Source organism: Corvus kubaryi, unplaced genomic scaffold, assembly GCF_017639235.1.
Source record: "Corvus kubaryi isolate FWS band 111438036 unplaced genomic scaffold, C.kubaryi_AGA036_p1.0 37300, whole genome shotgun sequence".
NCBI classification, from domain to species: domain Eukaryota; kingdom Metazoa; phylum Chordata; class Aves; order Passeriformes; family Corvidae; genus Corvus; species Corvus kubaryi.
The window spans coordinates 18,333,934-18,352,436 of NW_024581093.1; the positions used below are offsets into that span (position 1 = coordinate 18,333,934).

Below are 18,503 nucleotides of genomic sequence, written 5' to 3' on the forward strand. Positions count from 1 at the left end.
TCTGCATCCCCCGTGGATCCCCAGGGGCTGTGGGTGGATCTCTGCATTCCCTGTGGATCCCCAGGGGCTGTGGGTGGATCTCTGCATCCCCTGTGGATCCCCAGGGGCTGCTTCACCATGGTTATCACCACGGCCTGCAGAGGAATCTTGGCTCTGGGGCCTGGAGTACCGCCCTCCCCCTCCTTCTTCACTGACCTTGGTGTCTCCATGTTGTTTCCCTCACATGTTCTCACCTCCTCCTCTTCTCTAGCTGGAATTAATCATGCCCCTCTTTGTTCTGATTTTCTTCTGAAATCTGTTATCACAGAGGCATTACCAGCCTCTCTCAGTGGCCCAGCCTTGGCCAGTGCCATGTCCATCTTCAGAGCCATCGGGGATTGGCTCTGCTGGACAAGGTGGAAGCTTCCAGCAGTTTCTCCAAGAAGCCACCTCTGTGGCACCCCTGCTACCAAAAACCAGCCCGTGCAAAACCAACACACGTACTTAAAGTCTTTTTATGAAATTTTGGCAGTCATCAGGTGCTGGTCTCAGATGCTGTTTTACAAACAATTAGAAAAAAAGCTTGTCTTGCTTTGCCTGGGAAAAGAATCTCCCAGTCTTTCTGTATGTTGGTTTGAGGGAGACGTTCCTGTGTGAGGGTGGTGATAGTGATGGCGCTGGGAGGTGTTGCCTGGTCGTGGAGAGTGGTGTAGGACTTCTGGCAGCCACACCAGCAACACCTGCAACTGGTCACTGCCCAGTTCAGAGAGAGGAAAGAAATCCACTGCAGGTTTGGGCCTGGGGCTTTGGATGCAGCACGGACAAGATTTGCCCCTTGCAGGAGTTTCTGGCAGAGTGGAGATGTGGCAATTCACTCACCAAACCCCACATTACCTGAGAGCCATGAGGCCATTCCACGTGGGGTAGAATGACTCTGGAGTGCCAGACCATGCCTCTTTAAAAAGCAAACCCAAAAAACCTCCCTGACCTATTAAGAAAATGTAAAAAGAGAAGGGATAGCTTGGGTTTGGCTGAAACAGCCTTGCATGCTGTGTAGGAGCAAACTGATGTTAAGCCTTTTGGGAAAAGGCTTTCTCAGCCCCTCTTTAACACCTGGGAGGAATCCAGGCCAGTGAAGAACCAGCCCAGAAAGCGGTGATTGAGGCTGCCCCAAAGAAAGCACTTTGAAGTTGTGCCAAGTGCAGACTTGCAAATCAGCTTCCTGGTGTGCCAAGTGTGTGAAGCTCTGCTTTTCCCTGCTTCCCACCTCCAGGGGCTTTGCCTGGCTTCCCCACAGGGGTGGCAGGAGGGACCAGGAGGGATGATAGGCAGGAGCAGGGAGCAGCTCAAACTCACGTGGCCCACAGCAGTGGCCTGGCTCTGGCTGGACACCACATCTTGCTTGGTCTGTCTGATTTACTTCTGCAGCTTGTGAAAGGGGAAAAAACAAGCCCACAAAACACCCATGCTCCTGAGCTGAAGGATGAATCCTGGACTCCTTTGTGGCAGAACTTCCTTTGGAGTTCCTGGGTGTTTCACTTGGTTGGCCTGGCAGAATTGGGAGCTCCGGTGTTAGGTTATTGTAAGGTCAGAGAAATAGCTCATTTCAGGGTTGAGGGGAAGGACTTTTCTGACAAAGTACCCTTGAATAATGAGCATTGACTTGGAGCTGTTCTGTTCCCAGCTGGGTCAGTGCCTGCATGGGGAGTTTCTAGCCCTGCCCCAGGTGTCACTGCCTCCAACTCTCAGCCCACATCCTTGGTTAAGGGTGATGCACTGGCTGATCCCAATGGTCAGAGTTCCTCTCTTCTCCTTTGAATGGGGTTGTGCCTGCTTTGACTCCTGTTCCCTCTCAGCACTCAAGTGCAAGGTCTGTGTGGGCTTGTTCAGAGGCCACGGCTTCTTCAAGGACTTGGCTGCTCTGGTCCTCAAGGTTGCTGTGAATTTTGCTGTGATACTTAAAAGCAGAGAGGAAGAAATGTGCAGTGTGTGTGTGGGAACATCTCTTCAGAGGGCCAGTCACTCTGGGAGTGCCCACTGTGACTGGGTGGCTCACCAGTGAGTGCATTTGGGGAGCTCTAGCTTAGTGTTCACATACCATGTGGAAAAGGCAAGAGAGAACTTTGACAAAAAAAAAAAATAGAAGGAGGGAGGCTGCTGAGAGTTCTGGCAGATATATGGTAATATTTGCTTAAGTTTCTGAGAAATACATTATTTCACCTCTATTATGAAGCTTATGCCTGTGTATTTGCATCCCCCTAAGTGTTTTCTGGGCTTTTGCCATTTCAAGGCAATGTTTGCTGGTCCAGAACTGCCAGCACCAGGGGTGAGCTGAAAGTGGTACAAACTCACTTTGTTTTTAATTTGAGCCATTTTCATTTTGACCAGGGAACCAAATTATAGGGGCACTGTGGGGGACTGTTAGGTCACAACTTCAGTTTTGCTTGTACACGTTGTAAATTTGATTGGGAATGCAACCAAAATGCAGTGAGATGAATGAGCATGTGCCCTACTCAAGGGACAAGAGCTGCACACCTGGGTGGCAACGATGTGTAAAAAATCTCCCTAAAGAGTGGACATTAATTCCTGGTTTGAAGGAAGATTTGGGAGCTGGGTGTGCTGCTGGTGCAGGTTCAGTTCTGCATGCATCGTTTCCTGCTGGAACACTACTGTTCCCAAAAAAATAGCTACCAGCCAGAAAGTGCCCAATAAGCCTGCAAATAAATTGTTTAAGTTTTTTGGACCATGCAGCTTGCAGTTTCTCACCAAGCAGTTTACTTAAGACAACAAAGTAAGTGTTGTCTCGGGGTCTAAATTAGAGTAGGACTGACTCAAGATCAAGTGTGACCGCTGGGGAACAAACAGTTGCATGTTTGTGCTCATCCTGCAGCCCAGGGCAGGGCACAAACTTGGAAGCACAAGGGGGAGGGAAGAAGTGAGATAAGGTTGTTCTGTGCAGGCTGGAGTGTAGAGATCAGAAAAAGTGACAAGTCCACATGTTTGGTCCTAAATAGGAATAAAATAGTTCAGATTTTCTTCTCTTAAAGAGCTCCATGATCAGGTCATGAAGAAACAGTGGCAAGTGTCGTGGAGGGGAAAGAAGAGTTTGGAGCCTGGGGGACAGCTGGTATTTCAGGTCTGAGCTGGAGGTCCTGCTGCTGTGAGCAGATGCTGAGCTATTGCCTTCTCCAGCAGGTGAAGGGCTGAGGAGCTGGCTGGGATTTCAGCCTGGCCCTGCAGAGGGCACGGCTCTGTCAGGGCCCAGAGCAGGGTGCTCAGCTGCCTCATAGCACACACCTGGGCGGTGTGGCTGCTGGTTCAGGGAAGGACAGGGAAAGGGATGCATGTTCCTCCTTGCACAGCCATTCCTGCCAGCCTGAGTCATTGACTCCACTGCAGGATAAAAGCTGTGGCTCCACCAGCTGAAAACCCATGGGGAACAACCATTTTTAGTGATCTCTTAGGGTTTTAGGGTTTTTTTTGCTTTGCTTGAAGAAACATCTCTCTCGCTGTGGTGGAAGACAACCAGAGAAGGCGTTTTGTGACTGCTGCTAGAGTGAAGCACAGTCTGTTTTAACTGAGGATCAACAATGATTCCTTCTCTAAAAGGGACAATTAGCTCCTCTGCAGAAATGATAAAATCCTTTGTCTGTCAAAGGCACCAGTGGGAGAAGCAAGGGATGTGCAGCTCAGTACCAACTCTGTACTTCACTCTTAACCTTACAGAGAAAGCACAGTAGAGAGTTTCATCATTGATTTGGTAAAAGCCACCCTTATTTTCATGGATATAATTACAGAAGAGGTTACATTCATCTGCAAACAATGGCTCTAGTATTTTTTTTTTTGAAAGCAGAAATAAATTTAAAACCCCCCAACAACTAAACTAATTCTTTTAGTTAGTTTTCAAAAGATAAGTTTTGGGGGTTGCATTAGTTGCTTTGTTGGGTTTTTTTCCAAGGGAGCATTGAGGAACCTATTTCTTGGTGAATACAGTGAAAGGAGAGATTCCAAAAGGGTTTTTGTGCAATTAAGGAAATGTTTGGATTAGGTTGTGCTGCAGTGATTTAACACATGAGAAGGAAAAATCCCAACTGAGTGATTTACACACTGATCTCAAATGTTTTGATCAAAAGTCAGACTCAGAAATGCATTTGTGCTTATTTTTAAGTCCAAAGAGAATCCAGTGGGGAGTTAAATCTCTAAATAGGCACCTAATGTGTAAATATTCACAGGTAGCTCTTTACTTAGCCGTGTGATTTTGCTGTGAATTTAGACAGGGTGAGATTTACTTGGAAGCTGAAGTCCAGACTCCACCAGTACCTGCAATAGGGGAGAGCATTTCTGTCGACTGAACTGACTTTGAATATTTCATGTGTAAGTTCTGTGCTTTACTGGCTTACAGGAATTCTAAAGTAGGTAGGGAGAAGTGAAAAGGGGTCAGGAAAGCTGATTGATTTTTTTCAAGGATTGCAGTCTCTGGGTTCAGGAATGGTCCATCCTGGCATGCAGGATGTGGCAAGAGGCTGTGTGGACGAGCAAGGGGTTCTGAAGAAAGAAATGGAAAGGATATGTGTAATTTAAAAGGGGTGGAGGCAGGGACAGGTGACCTGGGGGGAATATAGAAGCCCTGCCAGAGAGATTACACATGGATGGGGTCAGGAGACACAAGGCTGGTCTGGAGCTGGCCCTGGTGAAAGACAAGAAGTCAAGAAGTGCTTCTGCAGATACGTGAGTGAAAGGAAGACCAGGGAAAACGTGGAGCAGGGGTGCTGGGTTGGCTGTGTGTGATGAAAAGCCTGGGGAATTAGGGGACAGCAGTGCTGCTTGATGTCAGCTTTACTAAAGCTTTTGATGCTGCCACCCATAACATCCCTCTGGCCAAACTGGTGAAGTACAGGCTGTGAGATGGACTGAAAACTGGCTGAGCTCAAGTGTGACCAGCAGGATGAGACTGAGTTGGAACCAGTCACTAGTGGTGCACCTCAGAAGTCTGTGCTGGAGCGAATTCTGGAGTCAGTAGTGTTTGACATCTTCATTAATGACTGGAGTGGTGGGAGAGAGTACCCCTCTAGCCAGCCTGTGGATTGTACCACCATGGGAGGACTGCTTGATAGACTGCATGGATGTGGTGGTGCTCAGCAGGGCCCTGACAGGCCGCAGAAATGTGGGAGCGGGAACCTGATGAAATTCAGCACAGGGAAAAGCCTCCACCCCGTACTGGGAGCTGCAAGCCCACTGGCTGGAAGCAGCTCTTCAGAAAGGCCCTCTGGGGTCCATGGTTGTGCATTTGGCAAAGGAAACCAACAGCAACGTGAGCTGGAGTTGAGGTTGACTGTCCTGGATCATGGGGACACTGAAGCTGGATGTGTGTCCCGGGTAGCCCACATGCTTGGTCCAGCCTCAGTGTCTGGGCAGTTTGCCCGCAAAAGCTGTGTCTGAACCAGGGGCTGGTAGTGGGGTGTGTCAGCTTCTGGAGTGGTCTCCTGGGTGAGAGACACTCCAGCTCCCACTCAGTGCCTGGATGGAGGGTCCCTCTGTGTGCTGGGGGCCTGTGGGGAGCTCGGGTCTTATCCAGGCTTCCCGAAGGCAGCCCCTCCGGTGCCCACTTCTCAGGTGGACCCCCTGAAACCTAAAAGGGCACCAGACAGCTACCACGTAGTTCATAATCAGATGTGAATGATCTTTTGTTGCTTTTGCCATGATCCTAATCTGAACCACTGCTTTAGCAGCAGGGAAAATACCAGTGACATTGCACGGGAGGTTTCCACTGGGATCTCCAAGGATGGGTGCACAAGCAGCAGTCGAGGTGGAAAGGGTTGCCTCTCTTTATCACCTCTCTGTTTTGCTGAGTGTTTTAATTAAAACCAAATAGAGGAAAATTACTCACACTGTTTCCAATTTTTAGTGGCTTTACCTGCTCTTGAAAATTGCATCAAGACAACAGTAAAGGGAAGATGTAAAGAGGAATGAATGCTCCTTTTAGTGGCTATGAATAGGGGCTTCTCATATCAGTTAAGTGTTGACTTATAATTATGAAAAGATTACAGGTTTCTGTTATTTTTTAGCCAGTCCTCTAACACATGAATTAACTAACATTTCACCACTTCATGTAACCTTTCAAAATGGAAAAGGGAGGTTTGGCTGATGAAGTTCATAAGATGACATTTATTTGAAGATGTTGACTGTAACTAATAAAGTAAAAAATTACCTTCCTAACCCTTTTCTGTCTGCTCACTCTTTCCCTGGTTATACAGTTCTTGAGGTGGTGTTTTTTGCTGTTTCTAGAGGGATTTTTAAAGAATAATTTCACCAGGGGAGTTTGCTCTTCAACTGTACTTTAGTTGTATTTTTGTAAGAGTTGCTAGGAATTTAGCCACAACTCCTTTGCTGTCTCATGACTGTGGGTGGTGGAGCTGATGAGTTACTCACTAAATGAGAGATGTTTGGGTGGTGAGGTGTCAGGAGTGGGAGAGAAGAGCATCTCGTGTCTTGTTCCTCACTTTGACTTGAGTCTGGCATCCAGCTTATGCCAAACAGAGTCCATCTTCCAAAAATCATCCTAAAAAGAGGATGCCTGGCTATCTTGGCATGCAGATGGTGAGTGGGGTGAGCGTGGAGAAGGCACCCAGTGTAGTTCTGGGGACAGGCCTCTCTGGTGTGTGGCTGGGTGCTGCAGTGCTGGGTGGCTGCTGTTTAGTGCTCTTGTTGGGCACCAGTGCCAGCACTGTGCACAGTGATCATTAGCAAAGATAAATCCTTTCCCCCTCAAGCAAATTGCTCTTTGACAGGAGCTGTTGAGGCCAGGAGTGTTTCCCTGTTTGCATCTCAGTGCCAAGTGCTCTTGCAGGACACGTGTTCTTTACTAGCAGCAGCTCAGCCCTGCAGCTGAGCGGCTGCAGGTTTCTCTGTAGGGGTTGTGGGCCAAGGCTTTGGCTACAGGTGCAGTGGGCAGGTTGTGAAAGGAGCTGATGATGCCAAAACCCTGTTACAGGTGGGGGTTGCCTTCTGTGCCAGGTCCTTTCCAAGCTAAGTCAGTGTCTTGGATATTGTTCCCTCGGTGCCCAGGTTTTGCAGAGCAGCCAGGCACTTGTGTCACTAGTCTGTCTGTGAGAACAGAAAAGGTAATAAAAAGGAAAGAAAAGGGTGCTTTTAGACTCAGTCTGCCAGCTCTGGCTGGTGGTTTGTCACTGTCTGGGAGACAGCTCATTACTGAGGGCATAAGCAGAGCCAACATGTGCTTCTTGGCTGGGTGCTGTGACTATGCCCATTTCACACTTTTTTCATTGGAGAAGATTAGCACTATGGGTTTTTCTTTTTTTTCCTCCAATTTCTGCCCTTTGGTACCCACTTTGCTCCCGTTTTGTGTCAAGATGACAGTCTAGGTCAAACTAGGGGAGAGGGATGGTCCTGAGAGTAGTATTTGTGCCTTTCTGGATCATTCATTGATACTATTTGGATGTGGATCAAGTGTGTGTTCACATTTGTGTTGAATTAGCCAGACAGACCACATACCCTGGAGTTCATTCCAGCTGCTGGAGAGCAGACTGTTACCTGATCCAGGACTGACAATACCTGATCCAGCAAAAAGTCAAAGCAGTCCAGACAGAAGGTACCTGACCTAGCAGAAATCCCGCCAACATCAAGTTAACTATCAGTACTTTACACTGTGTGGCATCTCTTTTTATGGTACTAAGAGCTGTAAAGCTGGATTTATTCAGGTGTTGGAACATGGCCTCCTGTGCTGCTGCCCGTGTCAGTGGAAGGTTCAGTGTCAGTCAGAATGAGGCCTGTCCACTCCTGCAGCTCTGGGTGGTGCTGGGGGGAGTAAGTCCCTGAAGGTGAGAATGGAGCTCAGGTCCTCTCATGGTTATGGGAAGCTCAGAGTTGCCCTCTTGCAGGAATCATTGTAGACTGGAGTCTGACAAAAGCCTGGAGCAACCCCATGCCCACCTTAAGTCTGCCCTGGAGAGCAGCTGAACACATGGGCAGCGTGTTGATTTTCTAACTTTTCCTTTTTCCCCCCAGTTGAATTCAGAGGCAGGAAATGAGCCTACATCTACAGCATTTAGTGTTGCTGTTTCCCCAAGGTAGAGGAGGCAAAATTAGAATATCCTGTTTACATGTCGTTTGAGCTGTATTTGACCAGCTGTCCCAAGGGTTTTTAACTTGCTAGATCAGGACAGGCTTTTCTTACAGTCTGAGCATCTTCCTGTCTGAGTGGAGTGGAGGAGTGTTTGCACTGAGCACCTCCCTGGGCTGAGCCTTACAGCTGCAGAGGAGACAGCTTTTCACTGTCACCAAGGTGGGGAAGCTGAGGCCTGCCAGTACGTCAGAACTGGAGTCCTTCCTGACTAAAGGTGGGAGAAACCTATGGCAAATTACTTTCTGAAATGGTTGTTCCTGTGCCTTACAGGAAGGTACATTCCTTCTCCTGATGTTCTCAAAGCATCCTTGAGTCACTGGACTTGAAGTGACTGAAAAAGTCTCGTTCAGAGGGTTGAGGTGACAGATTTTTAAGTCACTTCCAGCTTTTCTTAAGTGAATAGTTCAGTCTTTCTAAATATTAGCTTGGTATAATACCTGCCTTTATGTATGTTTGTGTTTAAGCAAACCTATTTATGCTTCTGGGAATGCTGAAGAACCTCCCTGGGGCAGGTGAGAACTATGGAGAGGTGTCAGCACCTTTGCTGGGTGGGTGCTGGAACTGTGGGGCTGTGGTGTCCATGTAGGGCTGGGAACTGCTTGTGGAAGGGGCTGCTGAGTTTATAACCAAGTGTGGTTACGTAATTCCATGCCTTTTCCAGACTGTCATGCTCGTGCTGGAAATAGACCGTTATCTAAGAAAATAGGAAAGTGCACCTGGAAACTTTTAGACTAGTCTCCTTGTTTAATCATAACCCATTTTAAATATGTCAAAGAAGGCAGCTGTAGTATATGACCTTTTTCTGCCATATATTAGAGTGATGACTCATACATGCAATGTCAGGAGAATGTAATGAAAAGTCTCTCCAACTTGGTGTCTGTGCAGCTCTGTTTGCAGCTCTGACATGCTGTGGAGTTCAGGGTATTTGGGCTGCATCATTGGTGCTTTCAGTATCAGTGTTGTTACCTGGTTGCACGGATTTTTGTAAGCTGAAGTATTTAAATTGATTCTGTCTTTTCTGTGTCATCTCAGAAGGTTTTTTCTCTGAAGACCACAGCGGTGTCAGTGACTCATATTCACTATAGAAAAGGGCCAAGACAGAGACTAAAGGTAACTAAGAACATCAAAACTGGAAAAGAGGGCTGGTACAGTAGGTTTTCTGACTGGTTCTGTACTGTGAACACTGTCACTTACATAGAAAAAATCTGTGCTGTGTAGGTAAATACACTATTGTTAATGTGTGGCATCAGCAGAAAGGAAAGGCAATAGCAATATGAGCTTTAAATATTCAGTTTATTGTTTATTTGCTGTAATAAAACTGTCTCAATGTCTGTAAACCTGTCACTGGAAAATAAAACTTAATAAAAGCTTAAATAAAACATAGAAGGTCTACTGTTTGACCTGCTTTGTGCCAAAGTCTGGAGTAATGACATGGGCAAACATGTCACCCCAGAGCTCAGATGATCTCCAGCTGGTATAACCAGCAACTGGTATAAATTGCAGTATTCATGCTATTTAAAAACCAAGTCAATTTTTTTGGAAAATCTCCTCGGTCACCCTCTGTGAACTGCCACTTCTTCTGTTGCCCATTACATTGGGATGTGCGGTGTGAAGGTCTGCCCTCTTCCTCAGTCAGTTTGAGTACAGAGCTGGCCTGAATGCCCCTAGTGCTTCACACCAGCTCCCCGAGGTGGGCATTTGCCCAGGAGCACTGTGGAGCTTCGGGTGTTGGTATTTGATCTGTCTGTACTGAAACCAGGAGCTGCAGGAGCATCGCTCAGTTCTGCTGGCTCTGGGCCCTACCTGTGTCTGTGTGTGTGCTGGGCTCACCCGAGTCTCTGGCTGTGGAGCTGTGTCCTCCTCTGCCAGCAGTTGTACAAGCTCCAGTTTTTGGCCCTAGCCTATCCTCCCCAGATTGCTACTGCACTCTGCTAGAAATTCAACACTCCTCAGTTGGCTGAGTTACGAATGTGATTGCATTCACTGTGCTCCAGGCAGAGTAAGTGTGGTTTGAGCTGAAGGGCCTTGCTGACCTGGTCCTTCTGGGCTGTAAGAGGGCTCATGTCCACAGCAAAACACTCAGGTATTCAGCAGTGGAGGGGCAGTAGAACAGGGATTTACAGATTTTTCCCTCCAAGTTATTCATTCCCAGTGGTGCTCTCCTTTACCACCCCAGCTGTGTGTGTCTCCTGGCATTGATAATCCCAGTCATCACAAGGTGCTTTTAGAAACAGGATCTTTTTCACTGTTTTTGGTTAATACTTTAGTTGCTAAAGTTATTTGCACATCCTCTTTGTGCTGTGGTTGTCAGTGTGAGCATGAGCCTTGAGCAGTCAGCTGAGTTCAGAATCCCAGACAAAGCAACCCACAGTGGCACAGCCCGTGGAGCAGCCACGAGAACTCCTCTGTCTTCCACTTCACTGCCTCAGTAGCAAAAGATTTTTCTCTAAATGCCAAATAAGAAGTATAAATCACCTTGGAACTGCCACACACTAAATCAAGACACAGAGAGATGAATGGATATTTGTAAAGCGAGCGTCAGTGTAACTAAAACAGTGCAGGAACAATGGGGCCGTGCTCGGCCTTGTGCCGTCGGGAGGCTCCACACAAAGGGCAGCTCTGCAGCGGCGCCCAGCCCGGCCAGGGCGGGGTGAATCCTGCAGATAGTGTCAGTAATTTCATGCTTCAGAGCAGTAATTTCATATGAAGCAATAAGCATTTGCTGTGCTGGCTTCGGGCTTTCACTGTGCGACGGGCTGGATCTACTGCAGCAGTAACAAAAGCCTTGCAGTTTCCAGCAGCTGCTAATCAGAGCTGATATGGGCTCCCATGGCATCTCCACTCGGCAGTGCTGGCCTGGAGCTGGTTTAATTCACCAGCACAGACATGCCCTGGGCTCAGAGCTGCTAAATAGGGAGGTGGTGAGGGTGGTGTTTGTGAATTGTTTCTGTGGCCTTCTGTTCCCAAACACTTGCCCATCACCTCACCCTACATCTGAAACCCCAGAAGGCTAAGGACAAAGCAGAACAGACAGCATGTATGGCTGCTTTCAGAGCAAGCAGGATTAGGCTGAGTCCTGCTGGCAGCGCCAATCCCTCAGGCAGGTAAAGCTTGGCTCCTGTGCTCTGATCAGCACTGTCATTCCTGGAACTGGTCCCAGTGCCTTCCTTTGTGGCCATGACCTCTCCCAGCAGCTTTGTCCTATTCGAGCCTCGTTAAGTAACAGGCAGAGTGGAGGTAATGAAAGTCATTCCAGAACCTAGAGCATTGCTTCTGTAAAACTTCCAGTGAATGTGAACTTTGCTGCATTTGTAACCAAACATAAATTAATCTCAAATTTTGATTTTTCTGAGTAAAGTTCTACACATGCATCCCTCCTGTGTGTTAATTGAGTAAAGCCTCCTGTAGCAGGCAGGCCCTGAAGTGATGGAGATCTTTTTAAGTCAGCAGATGCGTATCTCAAGGGCTTAAATCATTTATTGTTTATTCCTTGAGGAGGAAAGCAAGGTCGGGGGCAATCTCAACAAGGTTTAACAGTGACAGCAAGAAGTTTCCTGGTCTACAGGCTGCTTCTTGCCTTGCTTTGCCTAAGCTGGGATTTGTTTTAGGTGTTGTGGCCCATGTTCTTCCAGTTTAGTGTACTCCAGCACAGTCGGTGCAGGGAGCACATGGGGACTTCCAGGCTGGAGTTGGGAGTTGTGTTGCCAGATGGAGTCAGCCCCCTCCCGGCTCCTGGGTGTTGGGGTGCCGGGTATGGATGGGCTGGGGCTTGGCAGGGGAGCCTAAAACATTTACTTGAGCTTTTCTCACTTTTCTCAGCCTGTCATTTTCAACCTTAATTTAAGTCCTTGTGTCTTTCCTGGAGCAGAGGCAGTGCTGGTAGCTTAGCCAGGCAGTCCCTCCATCATTCCTATCACAGGATGTTGCTGCTGGGCGTGTCCAGGTTGTATTTATTTATAACTTGTATGTACTAGATTTAGTTTCGTGTTAGATATTGACTCCTTGGTATATTTGCAAGGTATCTGCCAGCTAACAGGTGAAAGCCCTGCAGTGAGAGCTACCCATGGTGGCGAGGGCTGGGAGGGTTCCTGGGCTGCCCTGCCTGGCTCTGCCCTGTGCAGGTGCTTCGTGTCTTCTATCTGCGCCTGACTGAGGGATGACATGTGTGTTGGAAGATCCCTCCTCCTGTGGTTGTTGGAAGGAGAGGAGCATTTTTCTCCCCTGAAGTCACCTCTGCGACTCAAGCTGCCACAGCCCAGGACGTGCACGGGAGCTGCCGGGAGCTCAGCAGGTACTGCAGCAGCAGTGGCACAGCTGCCTGGGCTCAGGGCAGCTCTGGGGCTTCACTGTTTACCTGGCTTCTTAGCAGAACACATTTTACAGGTAGTAGCAATGCCCTGTGTGAGATCATGGGCTGCAGGCAGTGTGGGAACACCTTCCCTGGCCAGGGGCACCTGCAGGCGTCTGACGCAGCCCCTCCACAGCCCTCTGCTCTTGTAGCTCTTGCTGCAGTTTGGCTTCTTGTTTGGAGCTGAGGCTTCCCTCCTCATTTGTTCTCCCTGCTCTGTGGCAGTAGGTTTCCATTTCCCTGCCCCTGTGCCATGGAAAGGCTGCAGGTGTGGAAGATTTTGTTTGGGGCTTATGTAGAGATGGTCTTTTCCTGTCTGAGAAGAAAAGGGGATTTTGCAGTGGCCCAGCATGATGTTCATCCACCCTTTTCCCAGAACTGCAGAGGCAGGGAGGGAGTCATCTGTGCCATGTGTTAGTTGTTAATTTTAGCTTTACCATAACTCTTGATGACAGGGCTTGGTTGTTTCCTACTGTAGGCAGCATGTAGCAGTTATCCTGGAGATACGGTGTGGCTGTAAGGCAGTAAAGCTGCAGCTCATCCCTGAGCTGTGGTGCTCTGTCTGTGGTAGCTGGATTCTCCCAGCTCTCACAGCTGCTGCCTGCTGGAGTTGAGAGGCCACATGGTACCGTTTTCCTTGCATTTGTGCTAAACCTTTGCCTTCAGGTTACAAAAGGATGGCATTAGGCAGAGGCTGCGTTCAACATGTGTCTGAGGACGAAGCTTGGCCAAAAGGTGGTTAAATATCTGCTATGATATGCACTGCACTTAACAGCCCTTTTCCTAATTCTGGCTGCCTGGTGAAGTCTGTATGGAGCAGCAGCCTGTACTGGCATGGCCAAAAGAGCATTCCAGGATTTGATGTACAGGTCCCAAACTGAACTTCTTGTAATGCAAAGGCTACTACCAGGAACTCTTACAAGCAGGCTGAAAAATTCTATAGTTTCAATGTCTTCTCTAGGTTGTTGCTGATACCTTTGCTAATTATAATGGTCTCAAGTCTTGAGCAAAGTCACTGAGCACATCAGAAAATACCTGTCTGATCTTCTGCTGGTGCTGATATTCATGTTTGCTGGTGTGTGAGTTACCCAGAGAGCATCGTGCCTCTGACAGCTCTGTTGCCATGCAGTGCTGGAGGCTTGCCTGGCTTGTGTCCAGAGATGATGTTCTCACTGACGTGGTCAAGCTCAGTGAAGTGGACTGGTTAAAGGTGTGGGGAGCACTGGCCATGTGCTGGAGTCCAGCAGGGAGTCTCTGGGAGCTCCTTCTCTTTCTAGTACCATTTTTGTTGGTGTTCTTTTGCTCTGATCCACAGAGTGTTTGTTCAGTCTCTGCTGTCCCGTTTGGTTAAACACTCTGTGAGGGTGTGAACAGCTGTCCACCCCAGCCAGAGACTGCTTGTGACACTGTGCTCCTGGCTCAGCCAACCTTCTTGGCGACTTTGAGTATATGCAACATCTGGCAATGTCTTTTTCTGGGTAGAGACACCAGATCTGTAGGAGAGCTGATAACCTGGGCAGAAACATAGCAGGTGATGTGTTAAAGAGCTGGGGTACAACTGACTGCTCAGAATCAAGGTGTCAGGAGGACAAGGAATCGTATAAAGGCAGGAATTGATCTGAAGTCATGTCAAGGGAAGTGTCAGAAGCGAGACATGCTTGCTCTGCAACAGAACATTCTTCATGGGCAGTTTAACAAGCCTTGGAATTAAATTTGGGGGGGGAAAAAGTGATGTAGCTGTTATGTCAGGGCTTTAGAAGCTTGCAGTGTGCAGTCTGGACTGTGACTAGTGGAAAAGCAGACCTGAGCAGCCCTGTAATCAGGGCTTTTCCTAGGCAGTTATGAGCTCACACTAAACTCACACTGCAGCTGCATATATATTTTCCAAAATACACTTTTGGAATTTTACATACGCTTTTTTAGTATGCTAATCATCTCTGTGGTCATTCATTCCTGGAGTTAATGACTGCTCTCTTGGAGAAAACAAGTTAACAAACTGACAGCTGCTCCTAAGAAATCTCTTGCCTGGAGAGGCCAATGCATGTTTAACATCCACAATAAATCCTTCTTTTGCTTCTGACGGTTCAGTGCAGCAATGGCAAAGAAATGAGGTAATAACTTTCATCTATCAAAGCAGTTTGGACTGTAGTAGATTTGTGCACAAGAGCTCAGAGACAGAACTGCCGGAGTTACAAACTGGATTCCTGCTCTTCTTTGAATAGCATTAAATGTAGACAGGAAAACGTACTTCTGTCAGCATAACCTCCCAGGCAGACACATTATCAGTAGCTGCCAGTGTTGGCATGAACAGGTGGGCAAGGAGTGCCCAGGGAGCTGGGGGGCTCTGAAGGGGCTTCCCCTGTCCCCGGGGCCAAGAGTGAACCGAGACGTCGGGCCAGGGCCTGATGCTGAAGTGACATTGGCTTGTTCCAGCTGTGCCCCCCCTGTTCTCTGCAGAGCCCCTGGGGTGTGCTGGGACAGCGAGCAGGTTCCTGGGCTCTGTGCTGCTGCTGGGAGTGAGGAATTCCTGCAGCTGCTGGCTCACAGGACACCTTTTCCAGTCACAGTATCCACAGTAATCAACAGCTATCTTTGATCAGTTAACCTTTAACTCATGGCAAATAGCAGATATTTTCCATAAAATTTGGCTACAAATAAATGAATAGACTTGGCAGCCTTGAATAAGGCAACAAATGTTCTGAAATTCCCATTTCTTGTGTCAGGGCTGAGCTCGCTTGAGGACTGGCGTTTTCTTAACATGTTTGCAATAACCTGATGGATCTGGATGGCACTTAGTTTGTCTTACAGGTTTATCTTGGGTAGCTGTTAAAGTTACAGGTTTTGCTTCCCTAAATTTCTGAAATCAGGTTTAAGATTTTAAAAAATCTTAATAGATGTATTGGATTTTAAAGTTATCATTTTATTTGACAAATAGTCTAAAATGTGCCAGGATGTTGAGCTAGCTGAATGAAAGGCTAATCTCCCTTCATGACATTAAATGGGGGAGTTAAAGGTATAAACACCAGTAAAACCCATAATTTAATGAATGTTCTTTTCATTTCAGTGTTGGACTTTGTACTACAGGAAAAATACTTTTTTAAAACTTGTCAGTATCCCAATTAATCTGATCACACTCCTCAACTCATACTGATGGTGGGTTGATGCTGCTCTTAGGAGAAGCAGTTCAGTTCTAGAAAGGGTGTTGTACTGGGCTGGCATGGCCAGGTTTTGGTGGTGGGGTGGCTTCTGTGAGAAGCTGCCAGAAGCTTCCCCTGTGCCCAGCAGAGCCAATTCCAGCCGGCTCCAGGACAGACCCACCCCTGGCCAAGGCTGGGCCCAGCAGTGACAGTGGCAGCAGCTCTGGGGAACATCTGGGAAGGGGGAGGAAATCCCCGAGGAATTGCAGCTGGGTGACAGCAGTGGGAATTTGTGAGAGGAGCAGCTCTGCAAACCCCCAGGGCAGGGCAGGAGGGCCAGGAGCTGCTCCAGGAGCTGCAGCTGAGGTTCCCCTGAGCCCGGGTGCAGCCCAGGGAGAGGCAGCTGTGCCCCTGCAGCCCGTGGGGTCCAGGATGGATCAGAGATCCCCCTGCAGCCCCTGCAGGGCCCCACACGGCAGCAGGGGCTGCCTGAAGGAGGCTGTGACCCCGGGAACTCCACGCTGCAGCAGCTCCTGGCAGCACCTGTGGCCCTGTGGAGAGAGGAGCCCAAGCTGGAACAGGTTTGCTGGCACAGGGGACCCAGGCTGGAGCAGCTGATAAAGGACTGCAGCCTGGGGAGGCTCTCAGGCTGGAGAAGTTCATGGCAGGATGTCTCCCAGGAAAAGAGAGGGACACCTGTTCCTAATATGCTGATCTTCCCCCAAAGAACTTGCATTTTTATTTTCCATGTACTTACCTAGAATGTTCACAGCACAGTAAAGAAGAATTCTGCAAGATAAAAGCCTGGTTTTGTAGTTCTCTAGTTCCTAGGTTCTTAGGTGTATTAGCAGTTTTGTTGGTGCCAATGATTGATGCCCAGCTTGTGCATGCACTTGTAGAAATAGAGCCTCAAACAACATATGGAACACAGCAGTTTCTGTAGAGTTGTTTGAAGCAAAAAAGTCTCCATTTTTATTTTCTATTGTAGTATTTAAAAAATATCACCAGCCTTGTCTTGATGGACTGTCCTGCTAGAATTGAATAGAGACCTATGGCCATCTCAGAAGAACTTAAGAATCAGTAGTCCCAATTGTGTGACAGATGGACATGGATTCCCCAGAGTTTAATTTCTTCTTCTTAGGGATACAGACCCAAAGGGATCCTTGAATTACCTCCCTTTCTGGGTTTGAATTTAGAGGGGTTATGCATAGGTAGAAAGAAACGCACAGGCAAACCACTCTTAAAACTTTGAGGAAATAGGTTTAAATACTCCCAAAACCCAAACCATCCCAAAAAAACCTCTTTGTAGAGTTACTGAAAGCATGACCTTCCTGTGAGTCGGCCATGTGTAGAGCTAACCACTGACTTGTTGGCTCCTGGTACTTTGGTCTCCTTAGGACTCCATGGGAGTCATCCCTGGCATCACCAGGAGCAGGCCTGGGCAGTGAAGTTGAATTTCTGACCCCACTGAAGCAGAACTGTGAGCCAGAATTTCTGCCCTGAGATCATAAGGAAGGCAGAGGCTTTGCTGTTTGGTGTGGTAAGGTGCCAGGTTGTGTTTATGAGCTTACATCCTCTGTTCACGAGGAATTAATTATTAAAGGTGACTGACAGATCCATTTTTCAGTGGCCTTCACTGCGGACAAACGCGCTTGATGTTGCCTTTGTGGAGAGGGCCAAGGAGAAGTCTTTTGGGTTTGGGCTGAATTGTTTTATCAGTGATGGTTGAATGTCATGTGGTGGATCATTTAGTTGTGAAGGTCTCACTGAATTATTTCTTGGGCTGGTGGAGTTGTTTTCAGGGAGTGTGTGGATTTCTCTGTCCTTTCTGGTGGCACCTGCCTCCTCCGGGTTTCTGTCTGTAGCCAGCCTCAGTCTCTCTGCACTGAACACCAGCAGAGGCTTGGCCCCCCTTAATTTTGGGTTAATTTCCATGCATTTGTTTCACTGCAGCCGCCTACTGCTTCCTTGGGTACTTGAATCTATTCAGGGTGAGGAGCTCATTGATTTAGGGCCTGATGGGGGGCATCATGAGTGCTGTGAATCAACGGCCTGGAGCTGTTTTTAGGAGCTGTGGAGGATTTTAACTTTGATTCTCTTTCTGCTTTGTAGGTATTTGTATAAAGTGTGGAAAAGGTGTGTATGGAGCGAGCCAGGCTTGCCAAGCAATGGGTAACCTCTATCATACCAACTGCTTCACGTGCTGCTCTTGTGGTAAGTCAGATCTGCCATGCCCCTGGTATGTGGCTTCCTTTTGTAATATATATTCCTTTAGCAAACAGTGTACAAAGTGAGACCTCATTTTGCCTGCTTCCCTAGGAAAAATTCCCACGCAGGGCTCCAGCTTCAAAAGTTGTTTTTTATTTGCCATCCGTAAGTGTTCAATGGTGTTTTCCTAAGCAGCAGCCCAGAAAAGTAGTGTTTGGTTGTTTGAAGGGCTGCATTTACAAAATGGCTTCAACCTGTCTATTGGAAGCACTACATGCTTTAAATCGCTTGTGTTTATAGAACTGTAATGTGCATGTATCATTTTAATAGAAAAAAGGGGTAAAATCTGTGCAGTGAAAACCATATTTTTGTCACTTTCTATTTGCAAATGCAAGTCTAGTCAGGCATGTGTATTTGTCATTTCTGTGTATGCGCAGTGCTCAAAAATTGTTCACTTATGGTTGAATGTGACAAGAACAAATAGAAACTGTGTGTTGAAATGTCTCACGCTATTACAAGATTTTATTTTTGTAGGGGAAAAGTAGACGATAAATCACTGTTTGCTCCTTCCTGTTCTTGGGACCTTTTTAGGTTTCCTTTTTAATCTGAAAGAGATGTTTCTGTGTGTGATTTGGGAAAGTTCTGGCTTTGCCAGGGGAAATGGAAAATTCAGGGCAGCAGTTTCAGA

At 47.6% G+C, this 18,503-nt stretch overlaps 1 protein-coding gene across 3 annotated transcripts in view; it reads left to right on the plus strand.

The window, feature by feature from the left end:
* The window catches only part of LOC121664392 (WT1 interacting protein), an 83,986-nt gene that overhangs the window by 13,656 nt on the left and 51,827 nt on the right, over window positions 1–18,503 (plus strand). For all 3 annotated transcript variants that reach the window (XR_006015996.1, XM_042027667.1, XM_042027668.1), the window contains exon 2: window positions 17,720–17,821. Coding sequence is in view for 2 of the 3 variants with exons in the window: in XM_042027667.1 (XP_041883601.1) it covers window positions 17,720–17,821 (102 nt within the window). In the remaining variant the exon portion in view is untranslated. The remainder of the gene's footprint in view (window positions 1–17,719; window positions 17,822–18,503) is intronic.